At 35.0% G+C, this 18,075-nt stretch overlaps 2 protein-coding genes across 4 annotated transcripts; one reads left to right on the top strand and one right to left on the bottom strand.

Annotated features, from left to right (window-relative positions):
- Positions 1–1,040: 1,040 nt before the first annotated feature.
- LOC127868597 (cyclin-dependent kinase 1-like) lies at positions 1,041–16,525 on the top strand. Of its 3 annotated transcripts, none has more exons than XM_052410475.1 (8): positions 1,041–1,118; positions 8,331–8,394; positions 8,691–8,847; positions 9,899–10,022; positions 12,037–12,207; positions 12,771–12,934; positions 14,508–14,649; positions 15,703–16,525. In XM_052410475.1, exons 2-8 carry the CDS (start codon positions 8,358–8,360, stop codon positions 15,805–15,807), a joined length of 900 nt encoding a protein of 299 aa, XP_052266435.1. In that variant the 5' UTR covers positions 1,041–1,118; positions 8,331–8,357; the 3' UTR covers positions 15,808–16,525. The 3 variants fall into 3 exon arrangements, with proteins under 3 accessions (XP_052266435.1, XP_052266433.1, XP_052266434.1); XM_052410473.1 differs by lacking the exon at positions 1,041–1,118 and adding an exon at positions 5,085–5,180; XM_052410474.1 differs by lacking the exon at positions 1,041–1,118 and adding an exon at positions 5,501–5,632.
- LOC127868599 (uncharacterized) lies at positions 1,942–3,659 on the bottom strand. Its single transcript, XM_052410476.1, has 4 exons — positions 3,512–3,659; positions 3,176–3,340; positions 2,776–2,958; positions 1,942–2,489 (listed from the first exon to the last, which is right to left on the bottom strand). The coding sequence occupies exons 2-4, from the start codon at positions 3,287–3,289 to the stop codon at positions 2,331–2,333; spliced, it is 456 nt and encodes a 151-aa protein (XP_052266436.1). The 5' UTR covers positions 3,290–3,340; positions 3,512–3,659; the 3' UTR covers positions 1,942–2,330.
- Positions 16,526–18,075: the final 1,550 nt, after the last annotated feature.

Genomic DNA, 18,075 nt, shown 5'->3' with positions numbered 1-18,075 from the left:
TATATTGAAAATTCCTTATCGGAAATTTTCACTAGCTATAACCAGCCACCACCATTTTTGGGACACAAACACCATGGATGACATATGGGGATAACGTGTTCACTGGTATTATTTAATGAACATAAAATAATTAAATTAATGTGTACGAAATATCTTCTTCAAGTGGCTCCTTTTCGATTTCCAAAGATACTACTTTCGGTAGGAGTGTTGATCGGAAAACCACAGAAAAGCCTTGTTAATGTGTTTACACAGTCTTTGTAGACTCATTAAACAGCTTGCGAGCGTTTAGTTTTCATGGGCCCCCACATGACTTCCCGTTTGAGGCGGTTCAGATAATCGTTGCTGGTGACCCGGAGAACATTCAGAAGCTCAACATGACTCATGATTATGAATTAATTGATGTAGAATCAGCAACAATTGGAACGGTTAGGCGTTAAGAGCCATACTCTGTAGGGAAATGTCTTTATTTGTCTTCCGGGATTTCAAAATACTTCCAAGTGTTCTAAAGAATTTCGACTTAAATACAGACGATGATAATGTCTATTGGACTCAAATACAGTCAATCCATATCTCTTAAAATCTCAATAATGTATTTAAATATGAAACCGATCTCAACGGACCAGTAATGCAGGTATACATATCCCAATGGCTTCGTACAAATGATCAGCCACTAAAAAAACTGTTGTCACTGATGTATTAAGACAGATAGGACTACCCTACTCCCGGGAAACAAATGTTACACTTGGTTTTGTTGTGCAGGTAAAATATCACTGGCGAATCCTGTATTGTGTTTGCTGTTGTCCAAATAATAATTTCTGTGCATTTTTTAGAATGCGTGGGGAATGTCTGTGAAGGAATTCATTGTTTGTCCAGAGGTGTGGATAATAAACCATACAAACAACACTATTACAAAGTAAAGCTAATAATATAAAATTTATTATAGGGTGCATCTTTCTGATTAGCTCATTTTTCTCCCCACCCTGTCCGTACTTGTTAGTGCGACCACACCAGAGCACGTCCTTATTATGGCCTCCATGTCCTGACCGGACGTGTTGTGGAATTTTTCGAAAGTGGTGCAAACCGTGGAGAGGGTTTTTAGCTTGATCAAAACTTACGCGGTGAGGACCTTAAAGGAACTTGGACGCAGCGTTAAACTCGTATATACCTAATTGAATTTGTATACACCTGGTAGAGACAGTGATGAACTCATGAGTGTGGCGATAACTTTTTGTTCATTTGTCTACTTTCGTCCGCGCACTCGTTTCACTAGGCTTGTGCAGTGTCTTATCGAGTCAAAGTCGCGTCCCTGCTAACTCTACCCAGACTGTTGTCGTCCCGTCCGAGGTTCATACAGGTCCTTAACAAGCTCTGAAGTTTGTACTTCACAATTGTTAATATTAATAGAATCCGGGTCGTTTCGCCCTAAATCCCGTTCGCCCCCCGAGTCGTTTCGCCTTAAGTCCCGTTCGCCCTGGGTCGTTTCACCCTAATTCTTTGGTCGTTTCGCCCTAATTTGTATACGTATAGCGATATTAAAGGATTTATCTTAGGCTTGTCAGAAGCTGAATGGAATATTGTTTAATACAGTATTATATTATCTTAATTACTGTTTATTTTGTCTTTTGAAATAAAACAAAGTACAAAGTTATTTATATACATATATGTATTTAATACATACACAATAATTTGACATACATTTTATTTTATCTAACATAAAACAACTGAGAAAATCACATCGAAATACGGATTTTATGTTATATTTATTAATAAACAAAACGTTCAATCCAGTGTTGAAGCACACATATAACATACATCTTATTTTACCTAACATAAAACAACTTAGCAAATCACATCAAAATTACATTGAATACAATGTGGTAGAATACACACACAATCAGTTGATATATACTTTGTATTTTACAACAGTTTTTTTTAGTTTTGCTTAATTTAATGTCCGTAACAGACTTCATCGTCTATTTGATAACACTATCCACTTCACTCCCCATACAATCCGACAACTAAGTCTGCCGTCATGTTGTCGGACGGTCCGTACAATCTGGACACTGACTTTAAGAAATGTGTTGTGGATACTTCATTCCCCATGTATTTGTCCCACAGGGATTGTATCTTTTCCTCCAACTTGGTGTATTTGGTTGCGACATCACGATCAAGGTCGTCGGCAGCTACTGTGATAGCGACGATCTCTGCTTCAGTCATCAAGGTTGGTACAAGAACGTAGATGGAGCAGCCACCATATCTAACGGTAGTATTCAGCTTGTGGTGCCAGCCTGAAATAAAGAAACAAATTATAATAATTTTAGGTGCATTATTCAGTGTACACTCGCCTTGAAGGTACCGTCCATGAACCAGCGCATAGCATGGCAAAGTAGGTTACGCTGGTATTCCGTGGCGAAGATTATGTGTCTTTGGTCGCCCACTCGGATGTCGGCCAGCAAAAAGTCAGCACACTTCAGGTATTCTGTGTCAAGCTGAAAGAATTAACAGCGAAATCTTAATAAATAATCATGAAATTAAAGGCAATACATTTGATATAAAATGATCATTAGTTTGTTTTTTTTTAATCATAGAGATGATATCTTTTTTAATTCTCTGAATATTCGGTTGTCACAATTAACAGCGTTTTCAAACCTTCGGTCGGTATATTTCATGGGCAATATATCGGGCGTTAAAGGTGTTATATACAACGTACTTTAAAACATATTTTATTACAGTATATTGATGTGTTAATAAATCGGCTTTTATTGTAATACAAACCACAAAGTCTAAATTGGTTGGTTCCTCTGGCCTATTCTTGGCTCGGTGACGGTTCAGAGCCCGCTTTAACAGTTTCTGTTTTGGGGCCAGGAACCGCTGTTCTTCCGGGATATGATTGGTCATCACATGCGTCACTACTTCCATGGCTCGCCGGTGAGGATCAAGCTCCATCAGATGCTTGCTCTGAAATAAAAAAAATGTAACGAAGCTGAAATAAAACAGCGTATAAAACCATTCGGACATTGTGACAAAATGAGAAATTGCACCTTGTTTCTGATTGCATACCAAATATTTTTTAAATAAATAAATAATAGGCCTACCACTGCCGACATATTTTTTAAATAAATAAAAGGCCTACCATTGCCGATATATTTGTTAAATAAATAAATAATAGGCCTACCACTGCCGATAACTCTGCTTTGACGGCCAGTCTTAAGTCAGCGGGGTGCGCGTGATCTTGTAGACCTGGTTTGAAATGGTCACCATGTTGACTGACAGTTGCATGGCATCGCATCTTTGTTGACCGAACACTACACGTCCACAACGTAGACTTCTTGTTGGCTTTCTGCAAAAGACGAAAAAACTAAAGTACATTTATTTCGCACATCTTTTTATCATAAGAACTGAAAGTCTTTTAATATTAACTTTGTATATATAAGCTTTTCGTGTTTTAAAGGTATAATGATGTCTGCATGAAATTAACACAATGAATATCAGCCGATCAAGGGTAAGTTACCTTTACTCCATAGAATAGCCATTGCTGGTCACCAGTAGTTTACCGCCTCGTTTACTGCCCTTTGCCAGCACTTTGTACGTCAATGCCTCTTCTTCCATAATATGGTTTGGAAGATCTGGTTCTGCATTGAGGGACCTAAAAATCCAATCAAAATACATATTTCGTGAACGACCCGAGACCATATGAATACATATTTTTACAGCTACTATGCCCAGCTATGTGTCCGAAAGCCGGGCAGGGAAAGCAACGGTGTTTGAAAACTGGCATTGACCTGACTCCCATAGCTATGTTGGACCCGCCTGCCTTTAGGTATTTGGGGATAGTGGCATATTTGGCAATAAAACGGGGGCCTTTAGTGGGAGGCTAAATTGGCTTAACGCGTTCAATAAGAGCATTTTGCATTAAATGGTTGGGTCAATATACAAGTTAGTAAGTGCAAAGATTTTGTAAGTCATACTGGTCATTCGGACGTTATAACAGGTTATTGTCACGATCATGTGCCTCTATAGTCATAGTGTCTATTTTGCATATATTTGCATAGCGCATTGGGTCATTGTCGACCTGAAATGGCTTGAAGTCACCCGTGGGTGACAAGAAGCCGATTCTTGTCACCCTAGGGTGACTTCAAGCCGATTCATGTCACCCTGGGGTGACTTCAAGCCAACCGGGTGACTAGAATCGGCTTGAAGTCACCCCAGGGTGACATGAATCGGCTTCTAGTCACCCCTGGGTGACTTCAAGCCATTGCAGGTCGACAATGACCCAATGAGCTGTACTAGCAGACATACACTGATGTTCTTTGACTGAACCATTATCTGTATTTCAAAATTTGTGAGGTCCTAACAAGTCTCAGACTGCATCATCTGTTGCCGGTCGAGTGTCCATGTTTTTTTACTGCCTAATTAATTGAATCATGCATCCTGACACATGAAAAACATTCTAATTTAACTCTGCAATTTGCACGGATGAGTTGTGGTATGGACCTTCGCTTTGGTGCCTGTCGGCTTAGGGCAAACCGGAGTACCCGTGATAACACCTTGGGATCCATTATACGTTAGGATCCGGGATGTGTCTGAATAAGCTTACATGATACTCACGAAAACTGGGATAAATCATAGACGCATTTCCCAACTTGTGTTAGATATTTATTTGTGTTTGGTCATTGGGTTTTGGGCCGCAGATCGGAGCACACGGACAGAGACCAAAATGTCCTGAATTGTGACAAACTTTAACTACCAGTCCGGAATTAATATAAGCAGACTTTTCGTTGAATGCCCTTACGCCCATGTATACTGTAACCGGCGTGCAAGGGATTTGTACGGGACAGTAATCATGAAAGTACGGCTGAACAACGACTCTCACATTGTAATTTGGGTGGTTAAAGTTGTATGGATATAAATGTCTGCAGCTTTAAGAAGGTATTTTCAAACAAAATCAATGTAACGTATTTATAAATGAATAATATAATTATTTTTTTATCTTAAGATCAGTAACATAAACAAAAATTCCAAGTTATATGATATTATTTTTAAAAAAACGGTAATGATCCACCCCTTGTATGATAATGGAATAGTCTTGTTTACTTTTGAAACGAGGCTTGGTTAAAGATGTAGAACGATTGGTCGATTCGAACATCCTTCCAGCGGCAAAAGGGACATTGGACCTCGATGTATTGCATTGTTATTGTTTTAGATTTATCATTATGACTAACTGATTTAATCATGATTTGATATGTGTTGTTATTGGATTGTTTATTTATATGTAGTTCATTTAAAATATAAAGACCGCAGGTTGTGAAGATTTTCAAAAAAATAAAAATAAAATTACACTGCATTTTAAATTAAAGCCTTGGCTTTTGAGTTTTTCTTTTTTGCCCGTGACACATGTTCAATGTGGATAACAATATGCGGTTATGTCTGTTTCAAAATATTCAAGTATTTTGTATCATAAACTTACATACGTAAGCAGGTCATGCGTGTTTAGACATGTTCACGATTATTGAAAAGTATCGGAAACATTCATTTTCTCTGGCTTCTCATTTTTTGTTCGGATATTTGTGATTTTTCATATAACAGCTTGTCTATTCAGTCAAAGTGCCCAAATATGATGGTATTTCTTCACGTAAGCTGTAATTGATATTTGTCTATCACTCGAATTTCTCGTCAGTAATTGTTTTCATCGTTCCGTACCATGTCATTTTCGAACCTTTATTTAAATAAACATCAGTAGCCTCAGAATTCAAGCAATTATTTTACCCTTCCTCTCAGTTTAAAATGAGGTTAGAACTAAGTATATATCCTGCGTATATAAAAGAATATACTTTCAAGCTTTATTAGCTAATCATCGGGAATGCCAAAAGCCCAAGTGGACAAAATAAGCATACAGTGTTAACAAAGTAGATTGTTCATGATTATACAGAGTGATAATACTTTTGATTCCTTCAGTACATACATGTATTATTTAATGCTTAATAAATAACTATCATTAGTATATATATAGTATAATTCAATATGTGTAATTGTGTCAAGTTATGATAAAGCTTATTAAGGACAACAATATAGCGACAGGGTTCCCAGCCAACCTGGAAATCAGAAAAAACCTGGAAAAATACTTTCAATTTTTCCAGTAAGGGAATTTGGGAAAAGTTCCTGAAATCAGGGAAAAATCTTGGATTTTTTTTTGTCAGACTTTCCCGACTGTTGAAAAGTCCATACAATTAAAACAGCACATCGATTCATCTGCATGGCTATGGTGGCTTTGTAGTATACATTTAGCTTAATGAACTACATGTATTAGTATATACCTACTTCTTTCTCTCTGTTAATATAGCAGCTGCGAGGAAAGGCAGGCCATTGCTTTTAAATGACATAAATATAATGCATTTTATTGTCTGCAACTACTATTTATTGAGGGTGTCTAAAACAAGAAATAGGTCGAAATTATGATCCTGGAATTTTTATTTTCCATCAGGTAAAAATCAGGGAATTTTGTTCATACAAAAAGCTGGGAATCCTGAGCGAGTATATTGTAGTTTGCATAAATAAGGTCTACATGTTCATGTGAAAACTTGTATAATAATTATACTCTGTACTAACCCATATTAAAAAAATCTTTTCAAGAGGCAAATGTTTTTATAACTAGTATACATAGCAGTATGTAGATGTTTAAGATTAATAGCACAATATTTTATAGTAACAAAATCTTTTTCTTATATTCAGCTATATTACAGTTAGCAGTACTAAAGTAAATACATGTCAATTATCACTTACCCCATAAGAAGCAAAATGAAAATGGCTTGCAACCAGCATAAATCCAGAACAGCCTGCGAGTAACTCACAGCCTATTCAGGTTTTATGCTGTATGAAGCACATCAGTAACTAGGGGTTGGAAATGAAGCCTTTAAAACTTGAATTAAGTAAGAAAGGTATTTAATTAAATGTAACTTTGTAAAGGACTTTAAATGTGTCAAAATACATATCTAAGTGGTAAAGGGTTAAAGGGATGGTCAACTGGATTGCTATATATCACGAAAAAAAGAAAAGTTCTAAAATACCGTCATTAAATGCTTTATATTGATAAACTTAAACATTGGATCTAACAATCTCCAGTTAAAAATCAAGAATTAAATTTTAAAAAAAAATAAAAAATGTAACGCTCAACAGTCTCAAACCACTGACCCCTGGAGTCCTGGAGTAAAAAGTCTCTCATTTAGACCACTCGTCCATCCATGCTCATACAATGAGAGTTGTATTTTATACTTTATATAAGCAATCCTCATAGTTTCACAAAATATAATGACAGCAACAGAACTCTCCAAATTACCTGTTAGACATACTCAGTAAAATTTGATTACCGAATATACTGAAAATATGAAAACTTACCAGCATTTTTCAAGTAATGTTATACACCAGTTGTGATATTTTAATTAATATAAAGTACTAATAATAGAAAAAAAAAACAATGTAATTTTAAAACGTTTCTTTTTTTCATGTTATATAGCAATCTGGTTGACCATCGCTTTGAAGCTCATGCATGTATCAATAGCATTAGCCCTTGTATGCTACCTATACCAAACGAAAATATAGCCAAACCAAGACTCTGGTGATATTTTATTATTGAATTAAAATAACATTCGGACACGGTGTCTATCGATGAACAAACATGCAAAACCGAATGTATTAAGATAACAACGTTTGCTGTTGATTAACGCGGATTTCATAAACCCTATACAAACCACCTACAAAAGAAAAAATATGGATGTTTAAAATGTCATGTGCAATGCAATATTAAAATATAGCGGTTAAATGAGACATAATAGCCGTATAAGAACCCCATTAAAGGTCATTGACTCAGCCGTGGTGGTTTATTTATATGTTTTAAAGGATTTAATCAGCATATATCGATGCATTGCAATTGATTCTATTTACAGTTGCTTATTAAGAGAGGTTAACATTAAAGAGATAAAAATAATATGCTGGAAATTGTGTCAAGATTTTCAAGAAAGCTAACTGTCTTGTGTGAATGGGCAACCATTCATTTCTATCTCTGCAAACAGAAAAAATACATGCCATCATCCTTGTAGCATTTTAAGTTTGCAATGTGTTGTATTCATTGGCTGTTATTTTTATTAAAATTATATGAAGTAATTATAATGGTAAGCTGTGTTTGTTTGCAGTGTATTATGACAGCGTAAAAAGAAAGAAACCCTATTTTCAGATCTGTGACATGAGATATGATTTATTCAGGGTGTGTTTTAAGCAAATAGTAGCTATCTGAACTGTAATAAAAAGAATTTACAGCAATTTAATTTTTTTTTCAGATATCTGATCTGTGATATTTTTATACTATGGACGACTACCTAAAAATAGAGAAAATTGGTGAAGGTACTCCTATTAATTAATTATTTGTTTACCATTTTAATAATGTAATTAAGGCAGAGTATTTCAATTTTGTAATTAAATGTCTTCCTAATAAAGCACAGTCCACTTTAAATGTATATTGTTTTCCTTCAACATTTAATGTTTTCAGTGCAAAGAATTATTAAATATTCAATATTATATTCATACTTAAGTTTTATTTGATTTGCTTCATCATGACTTTGTATTCACCTTATGAATATTTTTGCATGAAGGTTATTATGTCAATTTTTCACAGCATAAATGCGTCTTGTGTATTTCAGGTACATATGGGGTTGTATACAAAGGCAAAAACAAGAAAACTAACAAATTTGTTGCCTTAAAAAAGATTCGTCTCGAGAGTGAGGATGAAGGTGTCCCGTCAACAGCTGTGCGGGAGATTTCCCTCCTAAAGGAGCTGCAGCATCCAAACATTGTGTGGTACGAACAGGGCTGTTTGACAGGAGTTTTTAGTCTTGCAAATGTACGAGTCCATAAATTAATTTTTTTAAACATTAAAGTAACCTTTTACAGAAATTTGTAAAACTGGCTTCTTTACACTTAAAGCTGTTGAAAACCCGCATACTGATTATTATTATTAACATATTCTGCAATATTCAAAATTAAATTCTGTTAAAAATCTCCATGCATCATTGGGACTCACATAATTTGAAACTTTGCATCCTCGCTGATTTTTGTGAATCCAGGACTCGGGGATTCGCAGGTAAAAAAATCACTGGCATCAGATATCATAAGAGCCTGTAAGATGCATTTTATTTTTAGATCATTGGTTGATATGTCAGACACATGTATGCATTTTGAAATCCTGCCTGTGAATTTTGTGAGTGTCTTGTCATAGTCAGACATCGTTTCTTATCTATGTTGATGCTAAGAAATTTGAATAAGTAGCAAAATGCTTGTAATTTAGAACAATAGCTCAGAAGTGTTTAAATCTGCCTTATTTTAAATTTTAGTGCTTAATAGAAGATTTCAGTAGTCTATTATAGACATTGCCTATTTTGGCTACTAATGACTCTATTACAAACATAGCCTATTAGGTCTTATAGCTCCCAAATTTTCGGAAGACATATTTTTATAATCAGATTTGTCTGTTAGGATTTTGGAAGTCTGGGGTAGCAAATTTATGTGTACATGTTGCCCACTTTGTACCAGAGCATGTGGGGACATGATCATTCATTTTTATCAGAATTTTCTTTTTATTTAACAATAATGTGATAATGGGTGAATGTTTTCAGTATTAATTCCAATTTCCGTAAAATGTGCATTAGTACCAATAGTGAAACCTCCTCTAGCACAAACTAATAAAACATGTTTTCACCCTTTTCTTCGTGTTTGAATTGTTAATTACATATTTACAAGTAACATTACAAGTGCATTTAAAAAGCATCGTGTTTTGGGCTAATATGTGCAGACCTTGGCTCAATAGCCAGCTTGTAATGCAGCTGTTTGTGATACCCCTTATATATTGCAGCCTGGAGGATGTGCTGATGCAGGAGAACAAGCTGTATCTGGTGTTTGAGTTCCTTTCCATGGACCTGAAGCGTTACATGGACACCATCCCATCAGGCCAGTTCATGGACAAGATGCTCGTCAAGGTGAGATCCACCTCACAGTGGTTGCAATTGTTTCCAAAAAAAAAAACAAGGACAGTTATTCGCAGGAATTTAACTCAGTAATATTGGTATAAGCCTTTCGCCTTTCAATTAACGCAATCACAGTTAAGAAAATAGGTTTAAACTTGAGATCTATGTAGCAACTGCCAAGCCTATAACTCTGTTGTGATGAGAGAGTTATCATGTGGTCGTACACTTATTCAATGCTGTTTTCAGCCAAATATGACATTTCATCACATTCTTTTAAAGCTATCAAGAGGTTTTCAAGCCAATGAGATACTTGTATATTTTGCATAAAGCTATTGTAAATTTAAGATTGAGTTTACATTTGCGTAATTAAGAATATATCATAAGATCCAATAGCAAACAAGTTAGTAACAGCCGTCATAATCATTAATGTGTAATCATTTTAGTAAGCAGGAAAAAACAGTTGCTTTCCAGGTTTTGTGGTACAACTTTTTGAATATCAATAATTTTAATATGCTCTTAATGATACTTCTCAGTTAAGTTAGATATTTGATAAACTAGGAGTCCCAATGAACAGATAATAATTTAAAAAACACAAAACAGCAGTATTATATTCGTAAACAGAAGTCAATCTTATTCACAACTTAATGATCAGTAGTTGGTTATCATAAGAAAGTTCTATTCTACCATATACCGTGTATTATTTTTAGTTCAGGAATAAGAACACATTATAACATAATATACATTTTATTATTTTATTTTTTAACTTAGAAAGTACATTTTCAAGACATAAAATCATGCCCTGCTGAGTATCACATGTCATGATGATAAATTAAACATATATCTTCAGTGTTTTTTTATGTCTATTTCGGGGCCGATATTCGGCCCCATTCCCCTCAAAAAAGAGTATATATTTTTCCCCCATTTTGTAGAAAAAATCCCCTCCAAAAGTAAAAAAAAAATAAAAAATTTTTTTTTTTTTTTTAAATAACTGTCTTATGATAAATAGACAGGGCTCAACATTAATGGTTGTCCTATTGCCCCTGGCAAGTAAAAGTTGGGTCTGGGCAAGTTATTTTATAATCTAGGAAAAGTGCAAAAGAGAACAAAGAGCATTTAATTTAGACTTTAATTGCTGTAATCATTTTGTTATATGTTCAAAAATAAAAAAGGTTTTGTGGTGTTTCATTTTGGTTTATTAAACAATATGAGGTTTACAGTTGATGTGATATTTCATGTTTGGGCAAGTTGCTTTACGTTCAGTGAAAGTAGATTTTGGAAGTAGTTGCCCGGTGAGGCAAGTTGGTTTTTCGGTTAATGTTGAGCCCTGATATATCTCAAATTTATTTCATAAACAACTAATAAAGAATATAGCTATAATTAATATGATTTTGAATTATTATAAAGAGTTATATTAAGTTAGTTTTTCCCAAATCAGTTAATTTAACATGAATTGCATTTTTTTCCCAAAATGGCCAGAGAAAGGCCTGCTGTATCTATATTGTGTCAATATTCGTTCATAAAAACATTCCAATTTGGTCCATTTAATTGATAAAAAATTATCAATTTTTCCATTTTATTGATTTAAAAAATCCAAATAAGACTCAAAATGGCAAACTAAGACTGTGCATGAAGGCTGAACTGTCTGAAACTTATGTTGAAAAAATCATTGATATATATTTAAGAAAAAAGACAAAGACATTCAGCTGTGAATATTACATTCATGCATACATGTGTATTCATATAATAAATATCATTACATATAAAAGAGTAGATTTTTAATTTTCCCTTTTCCTTAAAAAACGACGTGTTTTTCCCCTTTGGACGGACCCCGCCACCATTTCCCTATAGGTGAAAAAAACCACTGATCTTCAATGTTTTAAACTACTATTCAACAATGGGACAGATGACTTCAGACTTATAATGCTATCTGAGCTTGCAAGTGATGAGAACAGCAACCATGTATTGTTCTGATTTACCACTGTTAAATTTCTTGTGCTCCAGCCTATTGAACACTGATGTTTTTCAGAGCTACACGTATCAGGTGACTCAGGGTATTTTGTTTTGCCATCAACGCCGTGTCCTTCACCGTGATCTCAAGCCTCAGAATCTCCTCATAGACAACAACGGGGTCATCAAGCTGGCTGACTTTGGACTGGCCAGAGCGTTCGGCATTCCAGTCAGAGTGTACACTCATGAGGTAGTGAGCTTGCCATTTGATCTGTATGAGCATTTATACTGTATTGATGGTTTCAAAATGATGCCTTTCCAGCATATTTCTATAATACATATATGACCAAGTAAAAACAAGAGCTGTGTTTGTGAAACACAATGACCCCTACTGGGCTTTGAAGCCATATATTTGACCTTGAAGGATGACCTTGACCTTTCACCACTCAAAATGTGCAGCTCCATGAGATACACATGCGTGCCAAATATCAAATTGATATCTTCAATATTGCAAAAGTTATGACCAAGGTTAAAGTTTTAGGACAGACAGACACACACACACGCACACACACAATGACAGACAGGCCAAAAACATTATACTAGTATCCCTAATCATTCTATCCGGGGTCATAAAAAGTTTGTCTGTAAAGAACTGATCTTTCTATGTTTAAATTGTTTCCTTTGAAATTCATGTCTGTTTAAGTGAAACGCATGTATCATTGCATTTCATATGAATAATTGTGTGGCACAGTAGATAAAACATGCAAAGCAAGCTATTTGTCTTGTGCTAGTAATGTGATATTGCTTTAACAGGTTGTGACCTTGTGGTATAGAGCCCCGGAAATTCTGCTGGGCTCTCAACGCTACTCCACGCCTGTGGACATGTGGAGCATCGGCTGCATATTTGCAGAAATGGTCACTAAGCGACCACTTTTCCATGGTGACTCAGAAATCGACCAGCTGTTCCGGATATTCAGGTAAAGTCGGTGATTTTATGTTGATGTTTCAGCTGTTTGTGTGTTTTTAACCAGGTTTTCCGAAGGAAAAAACTGGTTATTAGATTGGCGAATGTCGGCTGGCGGGCGGGCAGAACAAGCTTGTCCAGGCCAAAACTATGTCGTTCATTGTGAGATTTTTAAATCATTTGGCACATTTGTTCACCATCATTGGTCGCGCGAAAGAATTACGTCAATATCTCCAAGGTCAAGGTCACACTTTGAGTTCAAAGGTAAAAAATGGCCATAAATGAGCTTGTCCGGGCCATAACTATGTCAAACATTGTGAGATTTTATAATCATTTGGCACGTTTGTTCACCACAGGGTTTTTTTTCCACTTTTTGGGAAGATAGCCCATGGCTTTGGAATTGGGAATTTTATCGGCATTTTCATGAAATTGGGAAAATAAATTCATTAGCCTTTTTTTCCACACGAAAAGTCCACTGATTAGGGAAATACTAAATTTGATAAAACCCTTTATAATCATTCAAATTAAAAGAACAAAATCATATAATACTTTGTTAGATGTAATTGAATTAAAATTGAGATAAAATACACATTAGACATCTTTAAAAAAAAAAAAAAAAAAAAAAAATTTTTTTTTTTTATTTTTTTTTTTGGAAATTGGGAATTTTTTGCCACATTTTGGGAAAAAAGTATACTTTTTGGGATTGGGAACATAGCCGAATTTCGGCTATAAAATCGGGCCAAAAAAAACCCTGCACCATCATTGATGGATGTGTCGCGCGCAAGAATAACATCGATATCTCCAAGGTCAAGGTCACAATTTGAGTTGAAAACCTGGTTTTGTGACAATTTTGTCCCTTGATTTGTTAATTTTAATGTGTTGTGTTGAGTGTCCACCAATCATCTTTCAAAGTTGTTTTAGTTTTTTCATATGACACCATCGTTCAAGTGCCCATTTGTTATGAAATCATTCTATGAGAAGTAAAGTAACTCAGATGTAGATTTGGATTTTCAATGCTTTATCAAAAGGACTCATTATGCAAAGATACTCATTTGATTGTCAATATATTTATGTTGTTATTTTAGTAAGACCTTTTAATTCACTGAAATTTGATGTTTAACACAGATGGCCAGCCCTATTTGTATACAGCAAACAAATAATCAAATAAGCAACTTTAGTGTAAAGCTTGTTAAAACATTTCAAAATGTATGTGTCAAACAAGCCAAGTCAGACATCTTGAAATTCCGTATTGATTGACAAAATAGGCAATAAATAACAATCATCTTCAAGCAGTCGGTATAAATTATATAAAATAATAAATATACTCATTTTATAAAGATATTTATATTAAAAGCATGATCAAAACCAGCCACGCTCTGGCAAAACGGGGCTTAATGGATAATTGCTTAATGGAGTGTCGTTGCACAGACTTATCAAGGATGACAATTTCCACCTTGACTCGATTTTCGTTTAGAAGAGACTTATTTCATACAAAAAAAAAGTTTGGCCCCCGATAATAGCCTGTGCTGACTGTACAGGCTAATCTGGATGATACTCTACACACATGCATTTAATGCGGTTTGCAGGACCCTGACCACACCAACAGAGGAGGTATGGCCTGGAGTTACCAGCATGCCTGACTACAAGCCCACCTTCCCCAACTGGAAGACCAACCAACTGGCTAGCTGTGTGAAACAGCTTGACAAGACAGGCCTGGATCTGCTACAGGTAAATGCGATATTTCGTATAATGCAAACACTGCAAGTAACTTAAAACTGTTTGCTGGACAATTAAAAAAAAAAATCATATCCTGTGTTCCTTCTGTCGTTTTCAAAATTGGGGGATGAAGGATGCATTAAATTCTTTAGATAATCGAACAATTTTTGCAAGCGAGCCCCCTACATAAGTGGCCAATTCAGTTAGATTAAGAAGCAAGGTTCTCATTTCATTTGATGCTGGAAATCCTAAGTGCCACTCGCAATTTTCAAAATGCTGTTTTAAAATACTAGCTGGCATATATAAATGATTTCATCATAATATTATGTTATAAAAATAATCTATATTGCTAGTTAGAGCTGAACTTAATGGCCTCAACATTCAAACACAAAAAGAAATCAATCCTAGCTAGAATGTTACCACTTGTTACATTTTTTCCCCAACCTGTGCAACACAATCCCACTAGGTCTATGAACACCACCTTATAATCCTTTAAAATGTAAACCTCGTTTCCTTGTCGGGTTGCTATAAAATAACGTTTATGCCAATTCCTAAAATAGTAACAATAAGAGACTTGAATAACTGATAATGATAGTAGTTTTTTATTATACCCATATTAAATTTAATCAAGTTTTGAGTAAACAAATGCATGTTTTTCTTTCACATTGTGCTGTGACTGATGAAATAAAATTATGTTGCATAAATTGTGTTTCTATGTCTTGCCAATCAGAATATGGAGTAGCCTTGATGTCATTATTGTTACTTTGTTACTAAAATAAGGTAGAAGTGTACTTCAATCCGTTTGCGGTATATAATCAAAGGAATATTACACAAGTCGCTTTTTTGCAAAGTTGATATTGGTTTTGTGGTTTGCGCTATTTCATATCACGCAATTTGATACAGCTTAACATAATTGGTCACAACAAATACATACTCTTGGAACAATGGACAAGCATAATCTTCAGTACGTATTATTTAAACGTTGAATTACTAAAGTTGGTTGTGTTCCTATACACTGACTTTGATATGTTATTGTGGGGAAACCTCTTTTATGTTCCATTACAGCAAATGTTAGTGTATGACCCAGCCTTGAGGTTGTCCGCCAAGGAGGCATTGAAGCACCCATACTTTGCAAACCTTGACAAATCAGCCCTGCCAGCGAGATCATAGTGTCTAATCCGTGCGATGTGGCTGTTTCATGTGATAACGTCTTGAAAATGTGTGATGCTGAATTGGCCCTCGGGAGAGGGCGGGGGTTGGGGGTTGAATGGCACAAATACATTTGTCATCTAAAACTGGTTCAGTTTTGAAATTCATCACACAAAGCATTTCTGCAGATGACTAATATTAATACATCTGAATGGACTTTGTTTTTAACAACTTTCTTTTTGTATAACATACTTCTTTTTTGCTTCTTATAAGATACCTTCAACACTTCTGTATTTCAAACATTGTTTTCAAATTGAGATCTTTGCAGATGTGTTGAGTGTCCACCAATCATGTGTTCACATTGTTATCAAATATATATTTGTTAAGCAGTGTTGCAAATATATTCATGGATGGTATGTCTGTCCCATAGATAGGTGTACTGGTTATTTGTCATAGTGTACATGTAGATAATTGTGTTTATTTGGCAGATATTTTTTGTGAGAGTGCTTATGTTTCTAAAATGTCTGTTGTGTATATGTTTCAAGTATTTTTCTTTAATCAGATTGGATAAAATTCCAACTGTACGACTATTTTCAATGTGCTCTCCCTGTCTCTGTTTCAACTGTGAGATTTGATGTTTGAATGAACAATATTTGCCATTTATATGTGTTATTATATTATTTTTGAGTCATCATCGTTCTATGTACTGTGCACTCCAAAAGATACAGGTGTACCTGTACTTGTGTGTTGGGTTTTCTTCTTATACTAGCAGGATAAATTGTCAATATAGGCTGCCTAATTACAAATAGCTGCCTAATTATAATTATTTTTCCTTGTGTTGTTCAAGATTTTGGTCTGAACACATGCATCTATTATTTACTCCCGATAACCACAGGGTGCAGTTCCTGATTAAATAATTTTAAAGAAAATCCATTTGTCATTTGGTATGAAGCACTTTGTTCAGTGAAATATATTGTGCTATGTAACAAGATTTGATCTTCATACTAATTAAAACAGGATAAGTCAAGCATACATGTAGCTCTCAAACATAAATATAGCACTTACTGTTTACAAAGGTCACAGGGTACCAACCTTTAATACAATACGCTTTTTAATAGTCTGATGATCTGATTAAAACTATTTCAGTCACAGAACGGACAGCAATTTGGAAAATTTTGGATAATTCGAGAGCCATTATTGAGAAGTGCGTCTGGTGATGTTGCTGATTACTTTTCTTTGCCAAGAATTTATGTCGACATTGGATATGCTAAAATTAAAACTACATGTATTCGATTAAAAGCGCTAACAATATTTTGGCCAATTATTTTTGAGCCAAAAGCTCAAACTACTGGTACATGTAGCAGCCACAATGGTTGTGTGTATGTGTGTGGGTGTTGCCATATCAGAGCTTTTCCTGACTTTACTATCATTTATAATGCACTTAAAAGTAACTTGCATCAAACTACCACCATAAGGAGACAGTGTTTTTTATTTGCGTTAAATAACCGTCTTTCAAGTGGAAGCCATGTCAGCAAGGACCACACTTACAAAGCATTCTAGACAATGGGCTGAACGTGTTGCTGACAGGCATCTAGATACCAGTAGTAAATAATTGATGGGCCTTTATTCAGTAGTGCTTCAAGCAATCTAACTGGTTGACAAACTTTGTTGAGATATCGTGCCCACAAATGTCACAAAGTAGAAATAACATGCCCATACGTGTAGCAAGTCTGATTAGATTACTGGTACATGATAATCAGATTAAAACTTACTGGTACATGATAATCAGATTAAAACTACATGTACTTCATAAAGATAGCAAACTTACAAGATTAATTTGGCAAATTTTCAATAAATCAAGGCCCATAATTTCGAAGTGCTTCAAGCTTTCAGACTGTTTGTAGAATTTATAATTGATTTAGTGAAAAGGGAAGTTTGTTTTTGGCCCATATGATTTACCTTCATGATGGGATTTGCAAATTAATGGCACAAAATGTAATGGCGATCATTTCAAGATTATTCATTTTTGTTTATTTGAACATTTTGGTGTTTTCAACAGTATTTCAGTCAGTTTACCTTATTGCTAGCCAGCCATACTCTGAATGCCCATATTGTGACAGTATCCAGCTGACTGAAGCCAGCTTCACTCTGATTCTCCATATTGGGGCATAATAAATCTTATCATAAATGGGCTCAACTTTGAACCTCAATATTGTGACAGTATCAAGCTCACCATATATTGGCTTCACTCTGAACCACCCTGTTGCTACAGTATTGAGTTGACCACAT

The sequence above is a fragment of the Dreissena polymorpha genome, chromosome 2 (genome assembly GCF_020536995.1).
Source record: "Dreissena polymorpha isolate Duluth1 chromosome 2, UMN_Dpol_1.0, whole genome shotgun sequence".
Taxonomy (NCBI): domain Eukaryota; kingdom Metazoa; phylum Mollusca; class Bivalvia; order Myida; family Dreissenidae; genus Dreissena; species Dreissena polymorpha.
Note: the sequence above shows the minus strand (reverse complement) of the source record. Positions and strands in the feature narration are given on the sequence as shown.